Source organism: Lemur catta, chromosome 9 (assembly GCF_020740605.2).
Source record: "Lemur catta isolate mLemCat1 chromosome 9, mLemCat1.pri, whole genome shotgun sequence".
In the NCBI taxonomy this organism is placed as follows: domain Eukaryota; kingdom Metazoa; phylum Chordata; class Mammalia; order Primates; family Lemuridae; genus Lemur; species Lemur catta.
Window position 1 is genome coordinate 89,459,945 of NC_059136.1, and position 22,704 is coordinate 89,482,648.

Below are 22,704 nucleotides of genomic sequence, written 5' to 3' on the forward strand. Positions count from 1 at the left end.
AGACGGGAAAGCCAAAAGCCGCCCTCGCTCACAGGCGGCTGTGTCGCGCCAGAACGGCCCCAAGTCTGCAGGGGGCGGGGAAGCGCATCAGGGTACCGCCACCTCATAGAGGCCGTTGCGATTGGCTCGCACCCGCCGTCACTCAGCCCTCAGCGGGCGGGGCGAGGCCGGGAAGGGGCGTGGCCGGGCGGGCGAGCCGCGCGCTCTCGCCTCCGGAGGGAGTCACAGGTCCGGCGCACGCGAGGGCCGGGCGCGCGCAACCGGCACGCGGGTGAAAGTCCTCGGAGGCGCGGCGGGCGGTGCGTAGGCACGGGCTCTGCCGCAGGAGCCGCGGCCCGCACCCGCTCCAGCGCCCGCGGCGGTCAGTGGCCACAGGCCCGCCGTGTCCCCCCGCGCACTGAGGTCCCCACCGGCCCTCGCCAGCCCTCGCGCAGCGTGCGATGGCCCCGCGCAAGAATGCCAAGGGCGGCGGCGGCAATAGCAGCAGCAGTGGCTCCGGCAGCGGCAGCACGAGCGCGGGCAGCAGTGGAGGCAGCAGCAGCCCCGGGGCCCGGAGAGGTCAGAGGCCCTGGGGGTCCGGGGTCCGGGGCCGGGCCTTGGGGTGGGACCCCGGGCGGCGGCGGGCGCTGCGGGTCCATCTCCCCAGGTCCCGCCGCGCGCCTCCTTCATCCTCCGCTTCGCTCCTCCTTTGGGCGCGGGGCGGAGGCCGCGCTCGCCAGGCCGGGCTGGCGGGCGGAGCAGGGTACGCGCCCTGGTGTTGGCCAAGTCGGGAACCCCCTTCCTGGCAGTTCCCACACCTGCAGGGCGCAGCCGAGATGGAGGTCATTGATCGACTCTTTCTTGGCGTACTGTGGACTTGAAGATGGGAGTAGAGAACAATTTATCTTTGCCTTGCATGTTTTGGGGGAGTTTGAAAATGAGCCAAAGTCAGGGAAAGTAAGTTCCTGCCCAACCAGCAGTTTTTCAGTGTACCTCAAAGGAGAGAATATTCCGGGGGTGGGGGCGGGTGAAGTGGGGGGGGGGTAGTTGGGAGTGATTTGAATGTTCTTGCAAAAATGTTTTTGCTTTTATATGACTTTCTTAACAGGCATTTCAAATGCCTTTAAAATATCACAGAATGCCATGAAATACTGGACAAATTTCTCTATTTTTACCTTTTTTGCTTAAAAAAAATCGATTGGTTATTCACCTTTTTCCTTCTCTATGTGCATACCCGGCAGAGCTGAGGACAGATGTTTTAAATCTGTTTCATCTCATATTTCAGTGGTTCTCGGTTTCTTTTATACTTCCTTTGACTCATATTTAGGATATTGAACCTGGAAGACACATGTGTATTGAATGTGAGCTGTAAACTTCACTTGAAATGGTTTAGACTCTTTGCTGACATCTGCATGTAATGGAGTCATAAATATGAAGAAAATAGATAGCTATAATCATGCTTCAAAGAGCTATTTTAATTACAGCACTTGTCGCTATCTGAAATTATCTTCTTATTTTCTTGTGTATTGCATTTGTCGCATTCTCTCCTCTTCATTTCTTATCCCCAATTCCTAGAATGGTCCTGTCCCATAATAGGTGCTCAATAAATATTTGATTAGTGAATGTATGAATTTAAATGGTGAAAGTAATGCAATTAAATCCATTGCACACATTTACATTCTAAGAACTATTAATATTTGTATTCTAAATGGAAAGAGATAAACAGTTTGAAGTTCAGTGCAAGCTTATTAATTCACCTTTGACATAAGTAAAAGTTTGTTCCTTTTTCACTTGTTTTTCAACGTCAGTTACTTTAACATGGAGAGGGGTAGATTAACTGCCTCAGGTGACTGGGCGTACCCTTTTTAACATTTCTAAATGAGAGCCCATTGTGAGCCTTATGTGTGAAGCAGAGGAAGCTGACAGACTTGAATGTTAATTGTTTCAAAAGTTTTTTGTGGCTATTTACAAGTGAAACATTTGTTTGCTCCATTTTATCCTTTGTGCTTTTGAGTAGAGAACTGATTGCATCTGAGGAAGTCACTTTATGTGGTCTGTTACTGGTAAGAATTAATATTGGGAAATGTGTGTCATGTTTCTACCCCAACCAATAAATATTTGAACCTTTTTAACAGACAGATGATAAGTTTAGGAAATGTTATGACCTAAGTTAATTTATCCTGACAGTCATACTCAGGCATTTGAGAGCAAGCTCTGTCCATATGTGAGATCCACACAGCCTTTTAAGCATTTTACACATTGAATCCATAATTGTCTTGAAATAGATATAGTATGTAAAAGAGAGAATATGTAAAAGAGAGAGAAATACCTATGTTACAAAAAACGAACAAAAAGTTGATGTTGGAGCCCTGCATGTTATGTAATGAGTATTCTTTTTCCGCAGCCATTTTTTTTTTTAGTAAATATTGTGTTCTGACTGTGTGTCAGGTAGAAGGCACTAGAAATGGAAACCAGGATTCTTTCCATCATCCTAACCTGAACAGTTACCTTGAAGTGTGAAAGTGTGATTATATTGTTTTCTTACAGCAGGATATACCTCAAAGATAAAGCCAACTTTTATTGCTGTGTTTATCTAGTGGTTGAGGTGTGGACATTGTGCAAACCATTCCCATCTGCTGGAGAAATAAAAGCTGAAGAATTTTCAGCAGTCCCATTACTGTGAGGCCCATCTAGGTCCCTGCTCTAATCATATAGATAAGGAAATTAGTGCTGAGAAAGATTGTCTAGTTCATCGAAGGTGATTTAGTTCATGGAAACTCAACTAGTCACTGGAATAACCAAGACTAGAACCCAAGTTCTCTGTTAGTCATTCATTTTTCCATACTACTTGAATTTTAGGTTCTCTAATATGTAAGATTTTACGGGAATGGGGAGTTAAACTAGATTATCAAATTTCCTTCTGGCACTCTCTCCATGACATTACTACATTTACTTATTGAAGAAAAGTGCACTTTTGTCATATCATCAGTTAAATATCCTTTGACCAAAATTGTGTTTGAAACAGTATATTTGAAAATCTTGGTTTGAGAAGTACATCGATTCATAGTATTTTAAGGTGTTTGCTCTGAGAATCAGAAGTTGATGGCATTGGTCGTACTAAACATTATTATTTTTTATTTTTTGTGTAAAAGTATGGGGTAAAAAGGACCCAGTCCTTTGAAGCATGCATTTTAGGGAAAAGGTGATTTTCTGGCCAGATTGTTTATCTTGGTGGTTGTTTCATTGAAAAGTGATTTGGAAGCTGGAATTATGGGTTTTATATTACAGAGATTTTTAAAGCAAGTGTCTGCCTTTTATTTCCTTCAACTTAAATTAAGAAATGATAAAGTGGTTTTCTACAGAGTTCAATTTCACTTTTTTTAGTTTTATTCTTTATAATGTAAAAGAAACATGAAGAAATAAGATATCTTAACTTTAATTTGTATATAGAATTTAATTTGCCTGGCAAACTGGGACCAGGAGAAGCTTTTTTCAAATTTATTTATTTGAAAATTTTTGGTGAAGGATCATGATGTCCTTTTGGACACTTCTGTGTGTAATGTTTTTTGTTGGTTTAGTTTTTCCCTTTCACCCACTCCTTCCTTGTATCTTCTAGCATGCTTTCTGTCTGCCTGTTTATTTTGTGTGAGTGTCCTGCTACTGTATTACGCTTGACCGGTAGGTGTCACTGTAGAACACTTCCCTCCCCCTTCAATTTGAAGCTTCAGGTTACATAACAGCGATTAGTTTTATTACTATTAAATATTATTTAACCAATCTGTACATACTCAAAAATACTGATGGACAATTACTTAAAAACTCTTAGCTACTACTGCTTTTTAATTCTCTCAAGGTCTCTAACAGTAGATTTTGAAATTTAGTGGTAAGAATTTATCCCAACCAGCCTTTTTATTTAGGCTTAATTAGAATAAAATATAATTCTGTAAAACGGAATATTCAAAGATTCATTTTATGGGTATTAATCATTTAGAAAAACACTTCTCAGTTTTTTTAATTTTTTCTTTCAGTGTTGCCTAGATTATTAAGTAACTAACAGGTGCAGTTCACTGCTGGTTGCATTCTGCAGCCCTTACATGGAGGGGCCCTAGTGAAATTTCCTTTCTTTACCCAGAGACTATCAGTTAGGGGCAGCTGCTTAATCTTCCATTACTCATCCTAGGATGAAAAGATAGGAAGGCCATAATTCTTCCTCAACAAGAATTGTCTATTTTGTGTTCAGTTGAACAGCATTTTATCGAGCCTGGCCAGATCATATGAAACCAAGTACTAAAAAATGTGCTGAGGGGGTTCATGAACACAATTCTAAAAGACCAGTTAACCTCTGGTTGGCTGGGGAAGTGAAAGAAAGATCTGTGTTTTAGTGTGCTTTTAAATCACCTGAGTCATAGAGATTATTAGAAAATGAATGTATGAGGTTTTCATTTTCAGCAAAGTACCAAGAAACTAACTTGGATAAAGGCTTTTGTAGGCTCTCCACCCTATTTTTAGTTAGTATCAGCTATGTAACCTCTGCGCTTTCTGGTCTCAACAGGAAAAAACCTTTTTCTCCAGAAAGGTGTGGTAGTTTGGGAGAAAGAATCTGATGACCTGGATCACGTTCATTTAAGAACTGTGTGGCAAGTTGCTCAAAATCTCTAGTCCCAGATTCCTCAAACCGAATTATTCTCTGCTTTCAGAGTAGCCCTAAGACCTATTTCATGTGACTTCATGCTTCTCCGGTGTTTCCATTAAAGTGCTTCTAATGATAGGGGTGAATGCAAAACTTTGGAGAATATAAAACTGTAGATCTAAGCAGGCCATTGCATGCTTGAAATTTTTTGAATGATTTATTGGATAATATTTATTTTATATTTGATAGCTTCTGTACTTTAAATAATATGGATGCTTTTGAGGTAGTGCTTATACTGTGTCTTTGGGTCCCCCTGATACATTTCTGTCTGCTTTGGGGGGAGGGGTTGTAAGTATTTATTTGCCCCTTAGCCCTCAAGTTGCTGATTTGCCCTCTGATTGCTCAGGGGTCTGTAACATTTTATATTACCAGGGCTCGGATACATTTTAGTCTTTTGATGCTATTCCAGCCACTGTTGCAACATCATGAAAATATGCAACTTAGTTTGACTCTTGGATACTTCTACATCACTTCTAAGTGCTTTGACTTCATTCTGTACCAAGGTATAAAAATGTTTTTTAATGAATCTCCCTTTGATAAAGCCTTTATGGACATAGAACCTATCTACAGCTTAGTCAAATTTCTGGGGAAAAGCGTCAGCCTTCTGTCAGGAGCTGTGGAGGTGCAGGAGCTGGTTTATTGGCTGCAGTGTGTGCTACCCTGGCATCCGCTCTGCACTGCACACACGTCTCTGGGTGAGTGTGTGTCTGCTTTGGGCTGCAGTCCTGGCTATTTCTATTAGAGGACTAGAGATTCAGGGTGTTCATTTCTTCTTACCTCCCCGTGTACCACTGTAAGGGTATATTCTGGAGTCCAGAGCTTTAACCTTTTTACTTTCTTCTGGTGCTGCTAGGAGCCAAGGTGGTATTTTCTTGTCAGTCATCTTTAGTTTTTAAAAAAATTTTATTATTTTATTCCTCTAAGATGAGGGATGCTTCAGGCATTTGTTCTGCTGTTTTCAGGGATGTGTCTTGGTTACCTTTAACTGATGTGGTTATCTTTTAATGGCAAATCGCTGAATGTAATTTAATTCTGATCACATTGATGACAGCTAAGGACAAATTTGTTCTAGATAACCTATTAGATTTAAGGGAAATTTTGAGCTCATTTGGTGATAAATGTTTTCAATAATAGTTGCAGAAGATCTTTTGAAGGATCTGGGCTGTTCTTTGGCTCCCTGTGCGATCCAGGTGGCTTGCCCTGTGTGACTGTTATCGTCTTTCTGTGCTCTAGGGCAGCGAGGGTCAGTGAATCAAATTGGGGTGGGGTAGGGGGCGTTGTCCAGTTATAACAGCGTTCCTCATGGACAGTCCTGGTAGTGGAAACCACTATTGCTGTACTTGGAGAAATGCCAGCACTTCCCTCCTACCTGTGTGACCACACGGGTAACCCAGTGACTCATTCTGTATGGAAGCCAGCAAGGATCAGTCTTAATTTTAAAGCAGGAAAATATTGTTTGATAAAATAATTTTATTCCACAGCCAGCATTGTGTTTACGCAGGTCTGACAGCCATTCATTCTACCATGCCACGATGTAGACTCATTGCTATTTTGTTGTCTGTCCTGTCTATAAATTGTTTCTGGTTTACTATACTGCTGTTATACACATTTTCCCCTCCTATCTTTTACAGTCTGCTTTTGATTTCAATTTTTTTTTGAAGTGGTATACTGGAAATCTTCTTTTTGATCTTAGGTTCACATGTAAATTTTATTTAGGAGCAGTTAATTTTTTTTTTACATGAACTTAAAAATCTGTGTTATAAATGTTTGTTGAAAATAAACTAGTGTTTAACTTTACTTTTCAACTTTTCAATTCTTTGAATCAAATTTTTTTTTTGTTTGTTTGTTTGGAGACAGGGTCTTGCTCTGTCACCCAGTCTAGAGTGTAGTGGTGTCATCATAGCTTAATGCAACCTCAGACTCCTGGCCTCAAGTGATCCTACCACCTTGGCCTCCCAAAGTGCTAGGATTATAGGCTCATGCCTATAATCCTAGTTTTGTAAATTATTCAATGGACTTGCTTTTTGGCAGAGAGCCTTTTCTAACTTCTAGAATAAAAATATTTCCATGTGCTGCTCCTTAAAACCATATCTTCTTGAAATATTACATACTTAGGACCTGTAAATAGATATAAAAGGTAATATAGTGAATACCCATGTACCTATCATATAGATGAAGAAGTGAAACATTATCAGATTCTTCGATTTTCCTCTTCTGTGGCATTCCTTCCCACCCATTCTTACATATTTTATGATAGTCTTTATAATAATAATATATGCACAAAATAAAATGTATTATATAATGTTACATTGGACATTACACATTATATATCCATACATGTAAAATGTACCTATTGTTAAAACAATATATTTGAAAACTGCTTAGAAAGTGTATCTATATTCCTATGTATAGAAATATGTATACACACACACACACACACACACACACACACACTTATTTAGCATGTGTTAAAAGTTTTGTGAATAGGATCTTAGTTGGCAAAGCAGTTTGACACCATTTGTTTGAAATTCCTCCAAACTCTAGTTCTTTATTTTCATATATACATAGTTCTGCACTGTATGAATGTGCCACTTTTCATTTAGCCATCCTGCTGTCGAAAGCCACTTTGGTTTTCTTTTCTTTCAAGCAATGTTGCCTTCAACACTCTTGTATTTTTCTGTTTGTTATTGTTTGTTTTGTATTTGTAGTATTGATTTGTAGAATTTCTTTCTACATCCTGTACTTCTTGAGTATCTGTATGATAAAGGGCTTCTCACAGTCTGATTATTCACATTGTCATTTTCTGTGGTATATTTTGAACAGAATTTTAAGATTTTAATGTATTAATAATACATTTTTAAGTTTCTACTTTACGGTTCATGCCTTTGTGCTTTATTTAATACATCCTTTCTAGTAACACAGAGATCATAAAACATTCTCTTATTTTCTTCTGAAAGATCTGAAATTTTGCCTTTTCACATGTATATCTCTGAACTATCAGGTATAGAATTTTATTATATATATTGTGAATAGGGATTTAATTCAGTATTTTAAAAACATGGATAATGAAAACGTCCTGTGCCACTAATTGATGTCTTCTTTCTACACTAATCTTCAGTATCATTTCTTGTGTATAAATATGTGGGGCTCTACTTTGTTCCAGGCATGTAGGGGCAGCACCTAACTGAGTTGCTCTCTAGAGCTTTGTAGTAAGTATCTGATGGGACATGTCCTTCTATTTTGTCTTTTTCACCATTGTCCTTGCTGATTTAACACTTTTTTATATTCCATATGCTAGAATTTGCTTATTGAGTTTCATGAAAAATATTTGGGTATTTTGGGTGGCATTGTATTGAATTTATAGAACAATTTGACACAGATACACATTTATAATATTAAATCTTTCTATATATGAGCATAGTGTAATTTTTCTATTTAAGTCTTACAATTTTTATAATTTTACCCAAAACTCATGCACATCTTTTATTAGATTTAGTCCAAGTACTTTATATTTCAAAAATAATTTTGATAGTCTTTTTAACCAACATTTTATTATGAAAATTTAAAAATATGTATCTATGTTGAAAGAATTTTACAATGACCCCACCACCTAGATTCTACTGAGGGTAACATCTGGATATATTTGCTTTATGTAATATCCAACAGTCAATTAATCATATTCTTTTTTGCATTTCAAAGTAAGTTATAGAAATCAGTATGCCTCACTCTCGTAAACATTTACGCATGCCTGTCATTAACTGTAGCTCAACATTTGTTTGTTTTCCCTCTGAGGTAAAATTTTCACACAGTGAATTCCACAAATTTTAGTGTGTGATTTGAGGAGTTTTTATAACTGTGTCCAACTGTGAAACTCACAACCTATCAAGATAGAGAGTATTTCCATCACTTCAGAAAGTTCTCTCAAGCCCCTTCCTTGCCCCCACCTCTGCCATCAGAGACAACCATCATATTAATTTTTTTGACCATACATTACTGTTGCCTGTTCTGAAACTTTCTTTTGCAGGTTCTTTTTATGTAAGGGCTTCTTTCACTCAGCATATTTTTGAAGTTCATTTATGTTGTTGTGTATCAGTCCCTTGTTCTGTTTTATTGCGAGGTAGTCTTCCATTGTGTGACTTGTAGCACAGTTTTTTATCCATTATTTTACTGATGGACAGCTGGGCTATTCCTAGTTTTGAACTATCATGAAGAAAATTCTATGACTATTACAGAAACCTTTTCTTTTTTGGACATATGTTTTCATTTCTCTTGAGCAAATAACTAAGAAGGATTACTGGGCTATAGGGTAGGTATATGTTTAGTTTTATTACAAAAACTGCCAAATTTTTACAGAACAGTTGTACAATATATTTTACACTGCTACTGACAACGTGTGGGAATTCTGGTTGTTGTTTACATATGTTACCAATATGCAGTGTTGTCAGTCTTTTTAATTTTAGCCATTCTGTGTACAGTGGCTTCTCATTGCAGTTTACATTTGCGTTTCCCTGATGACTAATGATGTCAAGCATTTTTCTTGGGCTTATTGGCCATACCCATTATCTTCTTTTGTGAAGTTGCTCTTTTGCTCTTTTGCCACTTTTTAATTGTTTTTTTCCTCTTTTTTTTGTTATTGAGCTGTAATGCTTTATATATTCTGGATAGAAGTTCCTCTCAGATATATATATTGCAAATATTTCTCCCAATCTGTAACTTACCTTTTCATTTTCTTATTTTTAATGTTGATATTTACTTTATTTTTTCTTTTCTGTTTTGTTTTCTGTATCCTAAGAAACTTTTCTTCTTCCCAAATCATAAACCTATCTTCCTATATTTTCTTCTACAAGTTTTATAGTTTTATTTTTCATATTTAGGTCTCTGGTCCTTCTCAAATTAATTTTGGTTTAGGTTTCTCCATATGAATTTTCAGTTGTTATGACACCATTTCTGGAAAAGACTTTGCTTTCATCATTGGATTGCTTTTGGTGCCTCTGTCACAAAGCACGTGGCAGTGTAAGTATAGACCTATTTCTGGGCTCCCTATTCTGGTTTATTTATTTATTTTTGTCATCTGTTTGTCCTTATTCCTGTACCCACACAGTCTTGATTACTCTGGCTGTGTAGTTATTATTAAAACCAAGTAGTGTGAATCCTCCAACTTTGTTGATCCTTTTACATAGCTCTGAGTATTCTAAGTACTTTGTATATCTGTATACACTTTAGAATCAGCTTGTCAATTTCTACAGAATATAGCATGCTTGGATTTATGATTAGAATTATGTTAGATGTGTAGACCAAGTTTGGGAGAATTAACAATCCCATTGATGATTGTGTCTTCCACTCCATGGTGATGATGTATCTCTTCATTTATTTAGGTCTTTAATTGCTTTCTGCCTTGTTTTGTAGTTTTTGGTGCAGAGATCTTACATATGTTTTGCTAAATATTTTTCTAAATATTCTATGCTTTTTGATGCTATTGTTAAGTCATAGTTTTAAAAATTTTACTTTGCCATTTGCTGCTATTATATAGACATAGAACTGATACTTGTACCTTATATCATGTACTTTGCTAAATTCATTTATTCATTTTTAGGAGTTTTTAGGGGAATATATTCTTTGGCATTTTCTATGTAAACATCATGTCACTTGTGAATAGAGACAGTCTCACCTCCTTTCCAGTCTTTCTTGCGTTACTTCACTAATTAGGACCTCCAGTATTGTGTTGAATACAGGTGATGACAGTAGACAGTCTGGCTTTTTTCCTGATTTTAGTGGTAAAGTGTTTGGTAAGTAAGTAGAATAGGTGACTCTAGGTATTTTATAGATGCTCTTTATTGGATTGTGGCATTCTTTTGTATTTCTGGATTGAGAATTTTTTTCAAATCCTTTTTTTCATCAAAGCCCTACTCAGTAAAGATGAATTATCCTTTTTATATATTGCTTTATTTGCTAATATTTTGTCCACAGTTTTGCATCTGTGTTTTTGCTGGACATGTCTGTCATTTCCTTCCCTTTGTCTTCCCTTCCTTCTCCTCCCTCCCCCTGTGCCCCTTCCTCCTCTTCTCTCACTTCCTTGCCTTAGTGTAGGAATTATAATTACTACTGTGTATTTTCTCTGCATCTGTTGAGATTATATATGTGGTTTTTTTGTTCTTCCATATTTAATTGGTAAATTATAATAATATACATTGTAATTTAAAACCACCTTTACATTTCTGGAAAAAATCTAACCTAGGGAATTTATAAATATTTTTCAGTATTATTGGATTAGTGAATATATCCATGAGTGAAATTGACCTGAAATTTTCTTTTCTGGTTTTGTTATCAAGGTTATTCTAGCTGCATAAATGAATTTAAGAGTATTTCCTCTTTTTTTCTGTTCTTTGGAATAGTTTGATTTGGAGTAGTTATTTGGCAGAACTCATCTGAACCTTTTTGTCATTTTTATCCTGCACTGGGTGGGGTGTGGGTCTCAGGGAAAACTGCTTTGCTTTTAAAATATTTATGGGACTATTTAAATTTTCTGTTTCTTCTTGAGTCAGGTTGGCTAAGTTAGGTTTTCCGTTTTTTTGTAGAGTAAGTTATATTTTATGAAAACTTTTTGTCTTTTGAAGTTTTAAACGTACAAACAGTTGTGTATGCTTTTACCTGTACCTCTTGTAAACAGAATATAGCCATTGCATGCCTGTTATTCCCTGGCAATAAAGTAAAAATACTCTTAAAAATCGCTAAATAATAAGCTTTTTTAAAGTTTTAGCTGTTTCTTAGACACTAAGCATTTTTGCTGAGTTTATTAAAGTGAAAAGTCTCTCTTTATAAAATAGGTGGAATATTCTAGTATCTGTGAGAAAGTAAGCCATTTAATACTGGCCATTTAGTTTGATTAACTTGATCTGGTGCCCATTTTCCTCCTTAAATGGTAGTGACTAGCACTAGATGTATTGCTTTGTTCAGAATGGAGCTTATTGTTTTCATGAACAAAACATAATGCTTATTTCTTGAACCTTAAGATTTGTTTGATTATTTTGTGGTTTTTAGCAAATCAGTCTATTTATTTGTTACCAGTAAATATATAATACCTGGAGGCCTCGGGTACCCGGCACAGATTCAAGACTCAATTAGTGACAGGTTCTATGGCTTCTCCAGAGGTACTAGTAGATTTATGTGCGAACATAGCCCAATGTTTCAGTTACGTATTTGCTCTGTGTTACTATAGAGATAGAATATTTTAAAGATGAAATTAATATATATGAAGGTGCAAAGCTACTAAGCCACTTGTATTTATTATGTTTTCTTCTAGAGGTAGTGGACTATTTGTGTTGATAAGACCCCAAGGTAACTTTTAGAATTCTCTTGTGATCAGTGAGACATTTAGAATGAATAAGGGTAGAGTAAGATTGAGTAAAAGAGCACAATTTACTAGCTTAAGTAGGTACTGATTTGGAATAAACTTGAAATAAACTGGGTACATTCAAGACCTTCCTCCTTAGCTGGTCCTTCACCAGTATCTTGTGATATTTCTGTGTGTTCTTAGTTTTTACTTACCCGCTTTTTTAACACGAGCTGTTTCACATCTTTAACTCTTTGAGCCAATACCTTGCTTTTTCTCTTTCAATTTTGGCAAATGGCTTCCTCTCATTTTGCAGAGAAACCAGAAGGCATCCTTTAAGAGCTCCCTGGTCTGTTGTATGATGGCCGTGGGTTGGCCTTTGAGTCACACGACATTGAGAGCCGACTGAGTTGAGGCTGATTAACCCCCTCGTGTGTAGACAGGATTGAGGGCCTACAATGGCTACAAAAGCCAGTGCAGTTGAGACTCTTGAGGAGTGATTGCTTTAATTGGACATGAAAATACCCAACAACGGAGCTTTTGGGGCACATCTTTACTCTGTGTAGTTCAGTAAAACTCCTTTTCTTTCTTTGGACTCAGGAGGAGGCCCAAGAGGCTGGTGGGTAAGTAGTGGTGAGCCAGCATCACAGTTAGAACTTAAAATCTTGGCAGTCACAGCTATTAGGGACCTTTGGGTCCCCACCCACCCAAGGGAGAAGCACAGGCTGGGGCAGGAGTGCTGAGCCTCTCTGAGGGAGCCCACAGTGGACTGGGACACCATTTTCTAGGGAATATCGGCTTTTTGCGGGGAGGGGACAGGGTCTTGATCTGTTGTCCAGGCTGGAGTGCCATGGCATCAGCCTAGCTCACAGGAACCTCAAACTCCTAGATTCAAGCAATCCTTCTGCCTCCTGAGTAGCTGGGACTACAGGCGCGCAACCAAGCCTGGCTAATTTTTTCTATTTATAGTAGAGACATGGTTTCGCTCTTGCTCAGCTGGTCTCAAACTCCTAACCTCAAGTGATCCTCCTGCCTCAGCCTCCCAGAGTGCTGGAATTACAGGCATGAGCTACCGCACCTGGCCTAGGACACCATTTTCTTATGGACCTTGAGCTGTCGCGTATCTTCTCCCGCGGAGCTCTCCTTCTCCACCCCCTCCTACAGCATGTACCCCTTGCTTTAGTCTCTCACTTAATGGAAGAAGTAGAGTAGTACAGGTTCCTTTTCTTCTCTCCTTCCCTTCAAGTATTTCTGGCCAAAGTCAACAGAGACTAAGACTTAATCCTAAATCCACTGGGCTCTTCTTGTTGTTTTTTTAAAATCTACTCCTTAAATGATAATCTTCCCAGGATTTTTTGGTTGGCCGCCTTCCAATCTCATGCTGCACACTCTCCATAGCTTTAACTACTACCTTTTCATGGCCCCTAATTCCATTGCACTCCTGAGCTATAGACTTAAATACTAACAATACTAGGGAAAAAAAGCAGCTACCACTGAGTGCTAACTATATGTCAGATATTGTGTACTTCTTTCTGTTTTGGTATTTGATTCTCACAGTAACTCTCTAAATTCTCTTTTTCTGGATGGAGAAATGGAAGGTTAGAGAGACTCACTTGTGAAAGATCATGGAGCTAGTAAAAATCTAAACTGGAGTTAAACCCTAAGTCTGACTCTAGAGCTCCTTTAGTTGAACATTTCAGATTCTCATTGGTGGTTAGATGACTCCTAGCTGGTCCTGTTTCATCCATCTGTCAGAGCCGTCTTTATGAAGTGGAAGTTAGATCATGTCCACTTCTTTATTTGAAAACCCCAGGTAGTTCCACAAAGTGTTCAAGGTGTAGTTCAGATTCCTTGGCATGGTGTAGGAGGTTCTTATGTTCTCCCTGCCCCTAGCGGTTCCTAGCCTTGTCCTCTTTGTGTTGCTGCTCCCACCATATTAAATCACTCTGGCCTCGGCTTGTTCAGGCTGTCTCTTCTTCTAGCACCACTCACTGCCTTGCCTTTCTCATCTGACCTTTGTATTATCCTTCAGGATTCAGTTCCCTCGTCAGATCTTCCTTACTCTCTCCCTCCATCCCCATGGACTGGGTTTGGTAACCTCGCTTCCCCACCCCCACTGTATTCTTCTATAGAACTTCACCGTTTTGGTGATACGGTTCCTTTGGCAGATGAAAGTGTGAGCCAATCATGCTATTAGGCAACAAAACAGCATCAAACTGAACTGGACCTGAGTACTAGCTCTGCCGCTTACTAATTTTTGAACCTTGAGTAAGTCATCAAACCTCTGTAAACATCTTTACATCCTTCTTCATCTTTAAAGTCATGGAGAACTTACAATTATGAAGATTGACTGCAAAGTGACTGCTCATCGTGTTTTGTAGATACAATTATTATATGAGGTGGTGATGATATTACTCTGAACAAAACAGATACTTTGTTTTGTACTGTAATGATTTGTTGTCATTCATTCCTGCTTGATTGTAAGGGCACCATCTATGTTAGGAACGACACTAGACTCAAACTCACATAAGTAACTAGGACATTTATTTCATTTAAAAAGAAAATTAGAGGTAGGGCTGATCAGACGTGGTATGATCAATGGCATGAAATGTCCTCAGGGACTCACAGTCCTCCTGCTTTTCTACTTACTCTCAGAATAGGTGCCACCTAAGGCTGGTTCCCCTGTGGGTCCAAGGTGGCAGCCAGTGGCAGTTGGGATTGTGTACTTCCTTGTTCACATTTAGCAGAAGAAAAGGGGCTTTTTTTTCTCTTATATGTAGAGCAGACTCCCTGCTTCTCATTGGTTCATATTGGCTTAGGCCTGCCTGTCTGAACCGGGCTGCAGAGGGATTACCACGATAGTTTAGATCAGGGGTTGGTATTGCTGGCCATCCAATCTCTGTGGCAGCTACTCAACTCTGCTATTGTAGCATGAAAGCAACTATAGACAATAGGGTGAGCAGATGGGTACAATTGTGTTCCAATAAAGCTTTATTTAAGGGCACTGAAATTTGAGTTTTTCTTCTTTGATTTCTTTTCAATTGTTTTAAAAAGTGAAACTATTCTTAGCACTTGGTCCATACAGAAAACAGGAGGTGGGCCATAGTTTGCTAACCTGGGAAGGTTACTGCTAATGTTTGATATAGGTAACTCCCATATTTTGGTTTCTTTTTATCTCTAGTGCTGAAATGACTGCCTGGACATAGTAGGGGCTCAATAATCAATACTGTTAGTAGGTACTCAGTACACAAAAAGTTATTCAATATCTGTTGGAATGAACAAATATAGGTATCATATTTCCCTCTACTAGGCCAAAAGGACATTGAGGATAAGGGATAAGGGTGGCTGTGTTTTTATTTTTTTTGCACTTCCTTGAATGTAGTAAGTACTCACAAGTTAACGTGTTTCATGGGTAGGTCTTTTTTTGTTTTTTTAAGGTTTATGTTATGGACAAGAGCACAGATCAAAAGCCCTGTTGATGTTTATAAGCATTAGAATTAAAGACAAAGCAAAATTATTATGAATGTGTATACTTCATTACTGTAGAGAATTGTTTAAATAGGTCAAGTCTGTTAAGTAATAGGTACTGCTTAGGCACCATGTTATTAATAGTAGCTTCCACACAGCAAGCTTAAGATGCTGTTCTGACGCCATGAGAGGCATTCCCAATACTCTGTCATCCCTAGTTAGTTATTGTGATTGGGAAGAAGGTTGGGCAGAAGCAGACATTTTATTTGTTCTGGGTTTTTGTGAAATTAGAGAAGCACTACTTACTTTGTAAGATCTAGATTTTCCCCTTACTTTATTTTTAAACATGACTCAAAGATAGGCTAAAATTATTTCTGTGAATACTGAAGTATGGAGTAATTTGCTAAATTTTTTCCCCCTGTTTTTGGCTTTGTCTTTTAAAATTCTCTTGTAAGAATTAAGACTATTTCTTCTTTGACATAAGATTAAAGTATGTGAGTTTTGATTAAAAAATATAAAACTATTAAGTGAACAAGGCTAACATTTGTAAAGAATAGTTGGGAACAGACTTACCTTAGAATGCTGTGTCTTTAAAATTCCACATCATGATTCTCCCCAAATGATTATTTCTATCTGTATTGTCCCATATACCCTTTTACCCTGCCATAGTAGTTACCAAAGTGAATTTTAATTGCCTTTTTATTTTTCTCCTACACTGGATTGTAAGCTAGGTGGGCTCTCTTGTTCATTGCTGTACCACAGTGTAGGGGTTTAAATAGTAATTTCTGGATGAATGAATATTCTGGTGCATAGAGAAAACCATGAAAGCCATTTAAAATTTGCCATTCTAAGATCTTTATGTCTTACAATCCATGTTAGCCTACAGAGCTGGAAGTGCCTTGTGTTGCTGATCTGAATTTTGTGTTGACCAGAAATGCTCCATGTAGAGCAATGCAAGATGGTGTTAAAACTCTTTAACCACTGCCACAGCGGAGGCACCGTGCCCTGGTCAGCACAGCGCCTGGACAGCGTACCTGTGCTGCCCGCCGGAACGTTGGCTTCTCTGTAACTTGCGTAAAGCTCGAAGAGTTCAGCCTTTGCAGCTAGTCAGATCCTTTTGGGGCCATACTCCTGTGAACCTTTGGCAGCAGACTAGTTTATTCTGGAACACAGCCAAAAGACCATCGTCGGAAACAGTTTCCTGCCTGTCAGCACAGATAGTGGGGTGCTTGGTCATTTTTGTTCTGTTGATGGTTGACCTCAGCCAGGGGAAAGTGGGGGTGCATTTGGTGAAGCTGGGGCTGAGGGAGGGCTGTGGAGGGGGTCCAGAGCACCATGAGTCGGGGAGAGTAGGGCGAGGGGGCAGCTCTGAACATGGCGGTGACATTGGCTTGGATTGGGGCACGTTGGAAGGAGAAGCACAGACAGGCAGCCGAGTCTGATGAAGCTGACGGAGCACCAGCTGCACCTGCCCCGGCCGCTCCTGCTCCTCACCCAGTGTGGCCTTCCTTCCGATGTTGTGTGGGTTTGTGTTTGAAATACTCGTGTAGGTTGGGGTTGCTTTGTCATTGAGATGGTACAAAAATAATTTATGTTTATCATCTAGATTGTTGTGGGGATGAGGCATAAACTGTCCAGTGAGAGGAGTGAGCACTTGCTGTGTTCCAAGCTCTGCTCAGGAGTGAGAGGACACAGCAGCAAAACCTAGTGCCCGCCTCTGGGAAAGTTGCCGTCAGGTGGGCTGCAGAGTGGAAAGTATTTGTGGAGTGAATGAGGTGTGCGTGATCAAGGAGCAGGGAATAGAAGACCAAGATGAAGAAGGGCTGAGGCTTTTCAGAAGTCTCCAAACCCCAAATACAGCTTCCTGTGTATTTAACCTTTGGGGAATCACAAAAATTAGAAGAGATTGCAAGGACACTCTAGGGACAAATGTCCCATTTTTCTTAAAGGAAAGAAAGATAAATTCAGAGCAACTATAAACTGATGTCTCATGGCAATCCTAGGCAAATTTTAGAATTAAAAATTATTTTTAAATGCTTAGAAAAGAAAGCCGTGAACACTAGGACACACCACAGGTTTACTGAGTACAGGTTACTTAAAAAAAATTATTTATGCATTCTGTAGACTAGCAGGTCAGGATACAATCTGGTAATTTATCCTGACTTTGCCAAGGCATTTAACACCATCTCTGAAAATCTCCCTGTGCCTGAGATGGTAAACATTGGTCATATGCACAGCTTGAATCGTAGCTGATGGTAGAACTGTGCCCAGAGTGCTGATGTAATGGGTTGATGTCACCCTCAAGAGAAACCTGTCCAATTAATGCTTATTAAATTGTGTTTGGCACAAAGCTGTGAGGGAAATCTAGTACCCGGAGGGAAGGAGATTCTGTGTAAAAGAATGGCCCAGGCTGAGCTGATGGACTTGAACATGGTTAACACAGTTTTGCAAAGCGAATTCACTGCAGAGGATAAAATGAAAGAGGTTTGAAGTAAGTATTTGCAGTTTTTAAAGAGGCCTAGTTTTTTTTGTTTTGTTCTGTTTTTTGTTTTTTTTTAATTGCTTGCAGTCTCAGGGAGTTGCCTGCATGATGTGGCTAAGCAAAAAGGCCCGTTCGGTAGTTAATGTTATTAGTGACTAGAGTTGGGGGTGCAGATCCCATGGTTTCGGTTGGACTGCACATGGGGTAGAGGTTTGAGTTGTGGGCCTGCGGGTTAGGAGGGAGACAGTGATGGAGGTTGCTCAGAGGAGAGCATCTTTTGGTGCTTGGGTGAGGCTGTGTTAACCCCACTGTGAGGGAAAGGAGAACCCTCCTGGGGGCATCACCATATCCCAGGAGTCTGAACGATTTCCATGTGGTGGAGAAGTTAGATTTATTCTCCCAGTTGAATCTGAGCCAAAACTCAGGACATCCACTCGAGAATGTTCAGCAAGCAGCTGGAGATGTGTGAGCAGAAGTTGTATGTAGGGGAGGTCAGGTGGAGCCTGGGTCTCAGAGGCTGATTTGGTATTTCAGGCCTGGCTTAAGAGATTGATCCTTGACTTCTTTTATCTTCTTTTTTTAAAAAAAACCTCATTTTATTTTTGTTTTTATTTTTGATATTTTTTAAGCTTTTAATTTTGAAACTTTTAAACCTATATGACAGCAAAAAGATTAGTACATGGAGACTCACATACTCTTCACCTGGCTTTGGCAACTGTTAGCATTTTGTCGCATTTGCTGTCTGTCTTTGTCATTTTGTCTGTTTTTGGCTTTCTTGGTTTCTCTGTGAAAGTAGGATGTTGTCATCGTGTGTCCCTCACCTAACTCCGTTGCCCACCTATCTCCTAACAACAAGAACATTCTCCTCCACAACTACAACAGTGTTCTCAAACCCAAGAACTTGAACATCAATACTGTATTGTCTAAATGTACTTCATATTCAGATTTTTCTAGTTATCTCTAGAAGCATCCCTAGAACTGGTAGCTTTTTTTTTTTTTTTTTGACTTATCTAGAATCCAATCATGAATGAACCTGGGAAGTTTTTAACATTTCAGATTCTTAGCCCTTACCTCTGGAGATTCCCATTCTTTAGACCTGGAAATCTGTATTTTTCCAGATTTTTAATTTGAAAAATTTAAGTCTTCAAGACAGTTACAAGCGAAGTACGCTGAATAATGTTTTCTTCATTTAGATTTACCAGTTGTTAGCATTTTGATGTGTTTGCATTCTACTTCTCTAGACACATTCATACTTGTCTTTTTTTTTTTTTTTTTTGCTGCTGAACCATTTCAAAATTAAATCAAGATACTTTACCCCTAAATTCTTCCTCATGTTTTCCCTATGAACAAGGATATGTTTCTATTTAGCCACAGTGTGATTATCACGCTAAGGAAATTTAACACTGGTTTACTATTGTTACCTAATATAAAGTCCATATTCACATTTTCATAATTTACCAAACTGCTCATCTAACCTTGATTCATCATATCTCTATTATATAAAAATTTTTATAAGTTTTCTTTAATTACTAAAATATATTTTTTCCTACAAAGTCTCACAGGTAAACTATATGCCTTCCTGTATAATATGTTGCTTTTTGTGATTTTTCTAAAGATTTTATGAGATGAATAGGATCAAAATCACAGTAAAGAGAAACTTTTATTTTTTTCCTGTTTTGACTGTCTGGTAATTTAATTTTAGAAGTTAAGGTTTTTAAGAATAAGAATCATGAATTTTTAAAATTGGAATGGACATGAGAGGTAATATACTTCATTCATTAATTTCATCTTACTGAGGCCCATAAAACAAGGAACTTTCACAAAATATTGTGCTAATTCCCAGCCCACAGAATTTTCCAAGTAGAGTCCAGCAGAAGAGTGTGTTAGATGAGGTGAGAATTTTTTTTTTAATTTTATTTCTGGGGGAGGGATAAGAACAAAGAAAGAAAGAAAAATATATGTGTGCATACATGTAAACAAAGCAAATGTGGCAAAATGTTAATAATTGGTAAATTCAGGTATAGGGTATACAAGTGCTTCATTACACTAATCTTCTTACTGTACATTTGTTTTAAAGTTTCAAAATAAAATATTGAGAAAATATAAAAACAAAACACAAATTAATTTTTTAAAGAAGTCAAGGGTTTTAAGTGTTGCCCTGGCTTTTGGGTGACAGAAGAATAAGACTGATTCTATCCAGTTGAATTTTGATGACTAGCTTAGAAATTTTTTTGACTCATCATAGCTAATGAAAATTCTCCTCAAATTTTTCAAAATTCTCTTGCTTTTACCCTCTGGTATCCTCCACTAGCAGACAATTTTGTTGCCATATTGGCCTCTGATTTTGAGACCTTCCTTTTCACTCTGCGTGGTTGGAGCTAAAAACAGGCTTCTGTTAATGGTTGAATGTCACAGATCCAATGGTTGTGTAGGGTAAGTCCTGAAATAGATACCATGTTTCAGAATGTCAGGCATGGAAACCCTGTTAAGTTTCAAGTAACAATTTTCAACTTAGTGGTACGTTTAAAATATATAAAATTAATACTTTAGATATCATCAAAATTAAAAACTTTTATCCACGGAAGATGTCATTAAGAAAATGAACAGGAAAACCACAGAGTAGGAGAAAATATTGTAACATGCATCTGTTAAAGGACAGGTGTTCAGGAAGTACAAAGAATTCCTATAATTCAATTAAATAAAAATAGGCAAATGTGAAAATGATTTGAACAGATAGTTCACAAAAGAAGAAAAATAAATGTCTAATAAGCACATGAAAGAAATGTTCAACATCATGGGTTGTCAGGGAAATGCAAGTTAAAATTAAAAAGATTAATAAACCAAATGGTAGGAAGGTTATAGAGCAATAGAACTCAAATTCTAGGTGAATACATAAAATGGTAGAACCACTTTGTGAAAAATTCTGGCAGTGTCTTATAATACTAAGTATACATATGCCCTATGACCCAGCAATTCCACTTTTACATGTTTACCTAGGAGAAGTGTAGGCATATGGTGTTCAAGGGAGTCTTGCAGGAGCATATTCCTAGCAGCTTTTTTCATAATAGTTCACAATGGGAAGTGACAAGGTTTCTCCCAGAGGAGAATGGATACACTCTGATGTACTCTGTATATATCACTCAGCTGTACGCATATGTCCCTACATTCATGTACGCTCATATATGCCTACAGCGGAATACTGCCCAGTCATAAAAAGGAATGAACTGCTGCTACAGGTAAGACGTGTGACTCACAGGAACATAAAGCTGAGGGAGAGGAGCCTCAAACAAGTTCATATTGTATGATGCCATTTTTATGAAATTCCAAAAAGTAATCTGTGCAAAAAATAGTAGAACAATGGGGCCACCTCTGAGGGTGGGGATGGGGTGAAATGTTAACGGGAAGGACCGTGAGGGAACATGTTAATGTTCTAGATCTTGATAGAGACTTGAGTTGTACATTTGTTAAAACTCAGGGAATGTAGTATGCTTAAAATTAATACATTTCATTTTATGTAAACTTTACATTAAACTGTAAAAAAATGTTGGAGTATAGTCTATGATATACAAGCTGCATTATTATTTAGGGGGTGTGTACTGATGTCTACAATTTACTTTGAAATGCATTATACAAATAAGGTAGATTAATGGATGGATATAGAGAGATGAATAGATATGACATAAGCAATGTCATTAAATGTTAATATTGTAGTAGAACCTAAGTATTAAGAATTCTTTCAGTTTTATTGTGTTTTGGGGAAATTTTTATAATAAAACATTGGGGAAATATTCATAAGTTAATTGTTTGAGTCATAGGAAATAGCCATTTTTAGGGTCAAAAAATGGTCACATACTGGCAATTTCTTATGGTTGAGCTTACCATGTGACAGCACATTTTGTAGCCATTTTATTTGGCCATCTCTATCCAACAAGGCACTAACAGGAAATAGCTTTGTTTGCCTGCAGTCATTGTGCTCAGTTGGGCTAGATTCATCTCCTCTTTGCTCTGGAGAGCAGAGGCTCTTGACTATCCCTGGGACAGATTCCTTCACATCCTAGTCACTCTCTGTTTTTAAAAGTGTGTCTGGTTTAGATCCGATCTCATTTTCAGTGTGGAAGTTCTTGTCTCCCCTTTGCAGCAGGGCGGGAGGGGCCTGCAGGAGGGAAGGATTGAGTTGTGCTCTCCCACAGTCTGCCTTTGGGCTGTGCCTGGGAGGAAGAGGGGGAAAGGCCTTCCTCACTTCTCAGGCCCCTCTGCTGGTTGATAGTTGAGAAGTCAGTCTCCTTCTAGGCATCCTTGGTCTCTGCAAGGGATTCTCTTGCAGTACCTCTCTCTCACGTGGCTTTAGGAGAGGGAATTTTGGAATTCACAAATGAATATTTGTACCTTACCAAGTTGGTTGAAAACTCAGATTCACTATTCTACAGAAGTGTGGTTATTCAGCTTTTGGCAAAGTTGTGAAATTTCTACTGGAGAGAGATACATGTTTATATGTAAGAAAGGTCACAGTTCATGTAGTTGGGGAGAAGGACACTGTTCACACATCACCAGTTTGTTTGATTGGTCATGATTTTTTTCAAGGAGTTGGGCAAACCATACACTCTGAAGGAGCAGTCCCCACAAGACTGCCCTCACTTCAGACACCAGGTGTAATTTAAGGGGCCCCCAGGGCCACTGTGACTTCAGACCACCTGGCCTCAAATTTGAGGTCCCCATAAACACACTCAGGGTTGGTAATTCACTAGAATGACTCAC

General features: G+C 38.6%; 1 protein-coding gene across 4 annotated transcripts in view; it reads left to right on the forward strand.

Moving 5' to 3' along the window:
• The first annotated feature begins 217 nt into the window (after nucleotides 1-217).
• Nucleotides 218-22,704, forward strand: part of ASPH (aspartate beta-hydroxylase) — a 224,800-nt gene continuing 202,313 nt past the window's right edge. For 3 of the 4 annotated variants that reach the window (XM_045560959.1, XM_045560960.1, XM_045560962.1), the window contains exon 1: nucleotides 287-558. In XM_045560959.1, the coding sequence (XP_045416915.1) occupies nucleotides 441-558 (118 nt within the window). In that variant the 5' untranslated portion in view covers nucleotides 287-440. Of the gene's footprint in view, nucleotides 559-22,704 lie in introns of all 4 variants that reach the window. The other variant, XM_045560957.1, reaches the window with a different exon arrangement.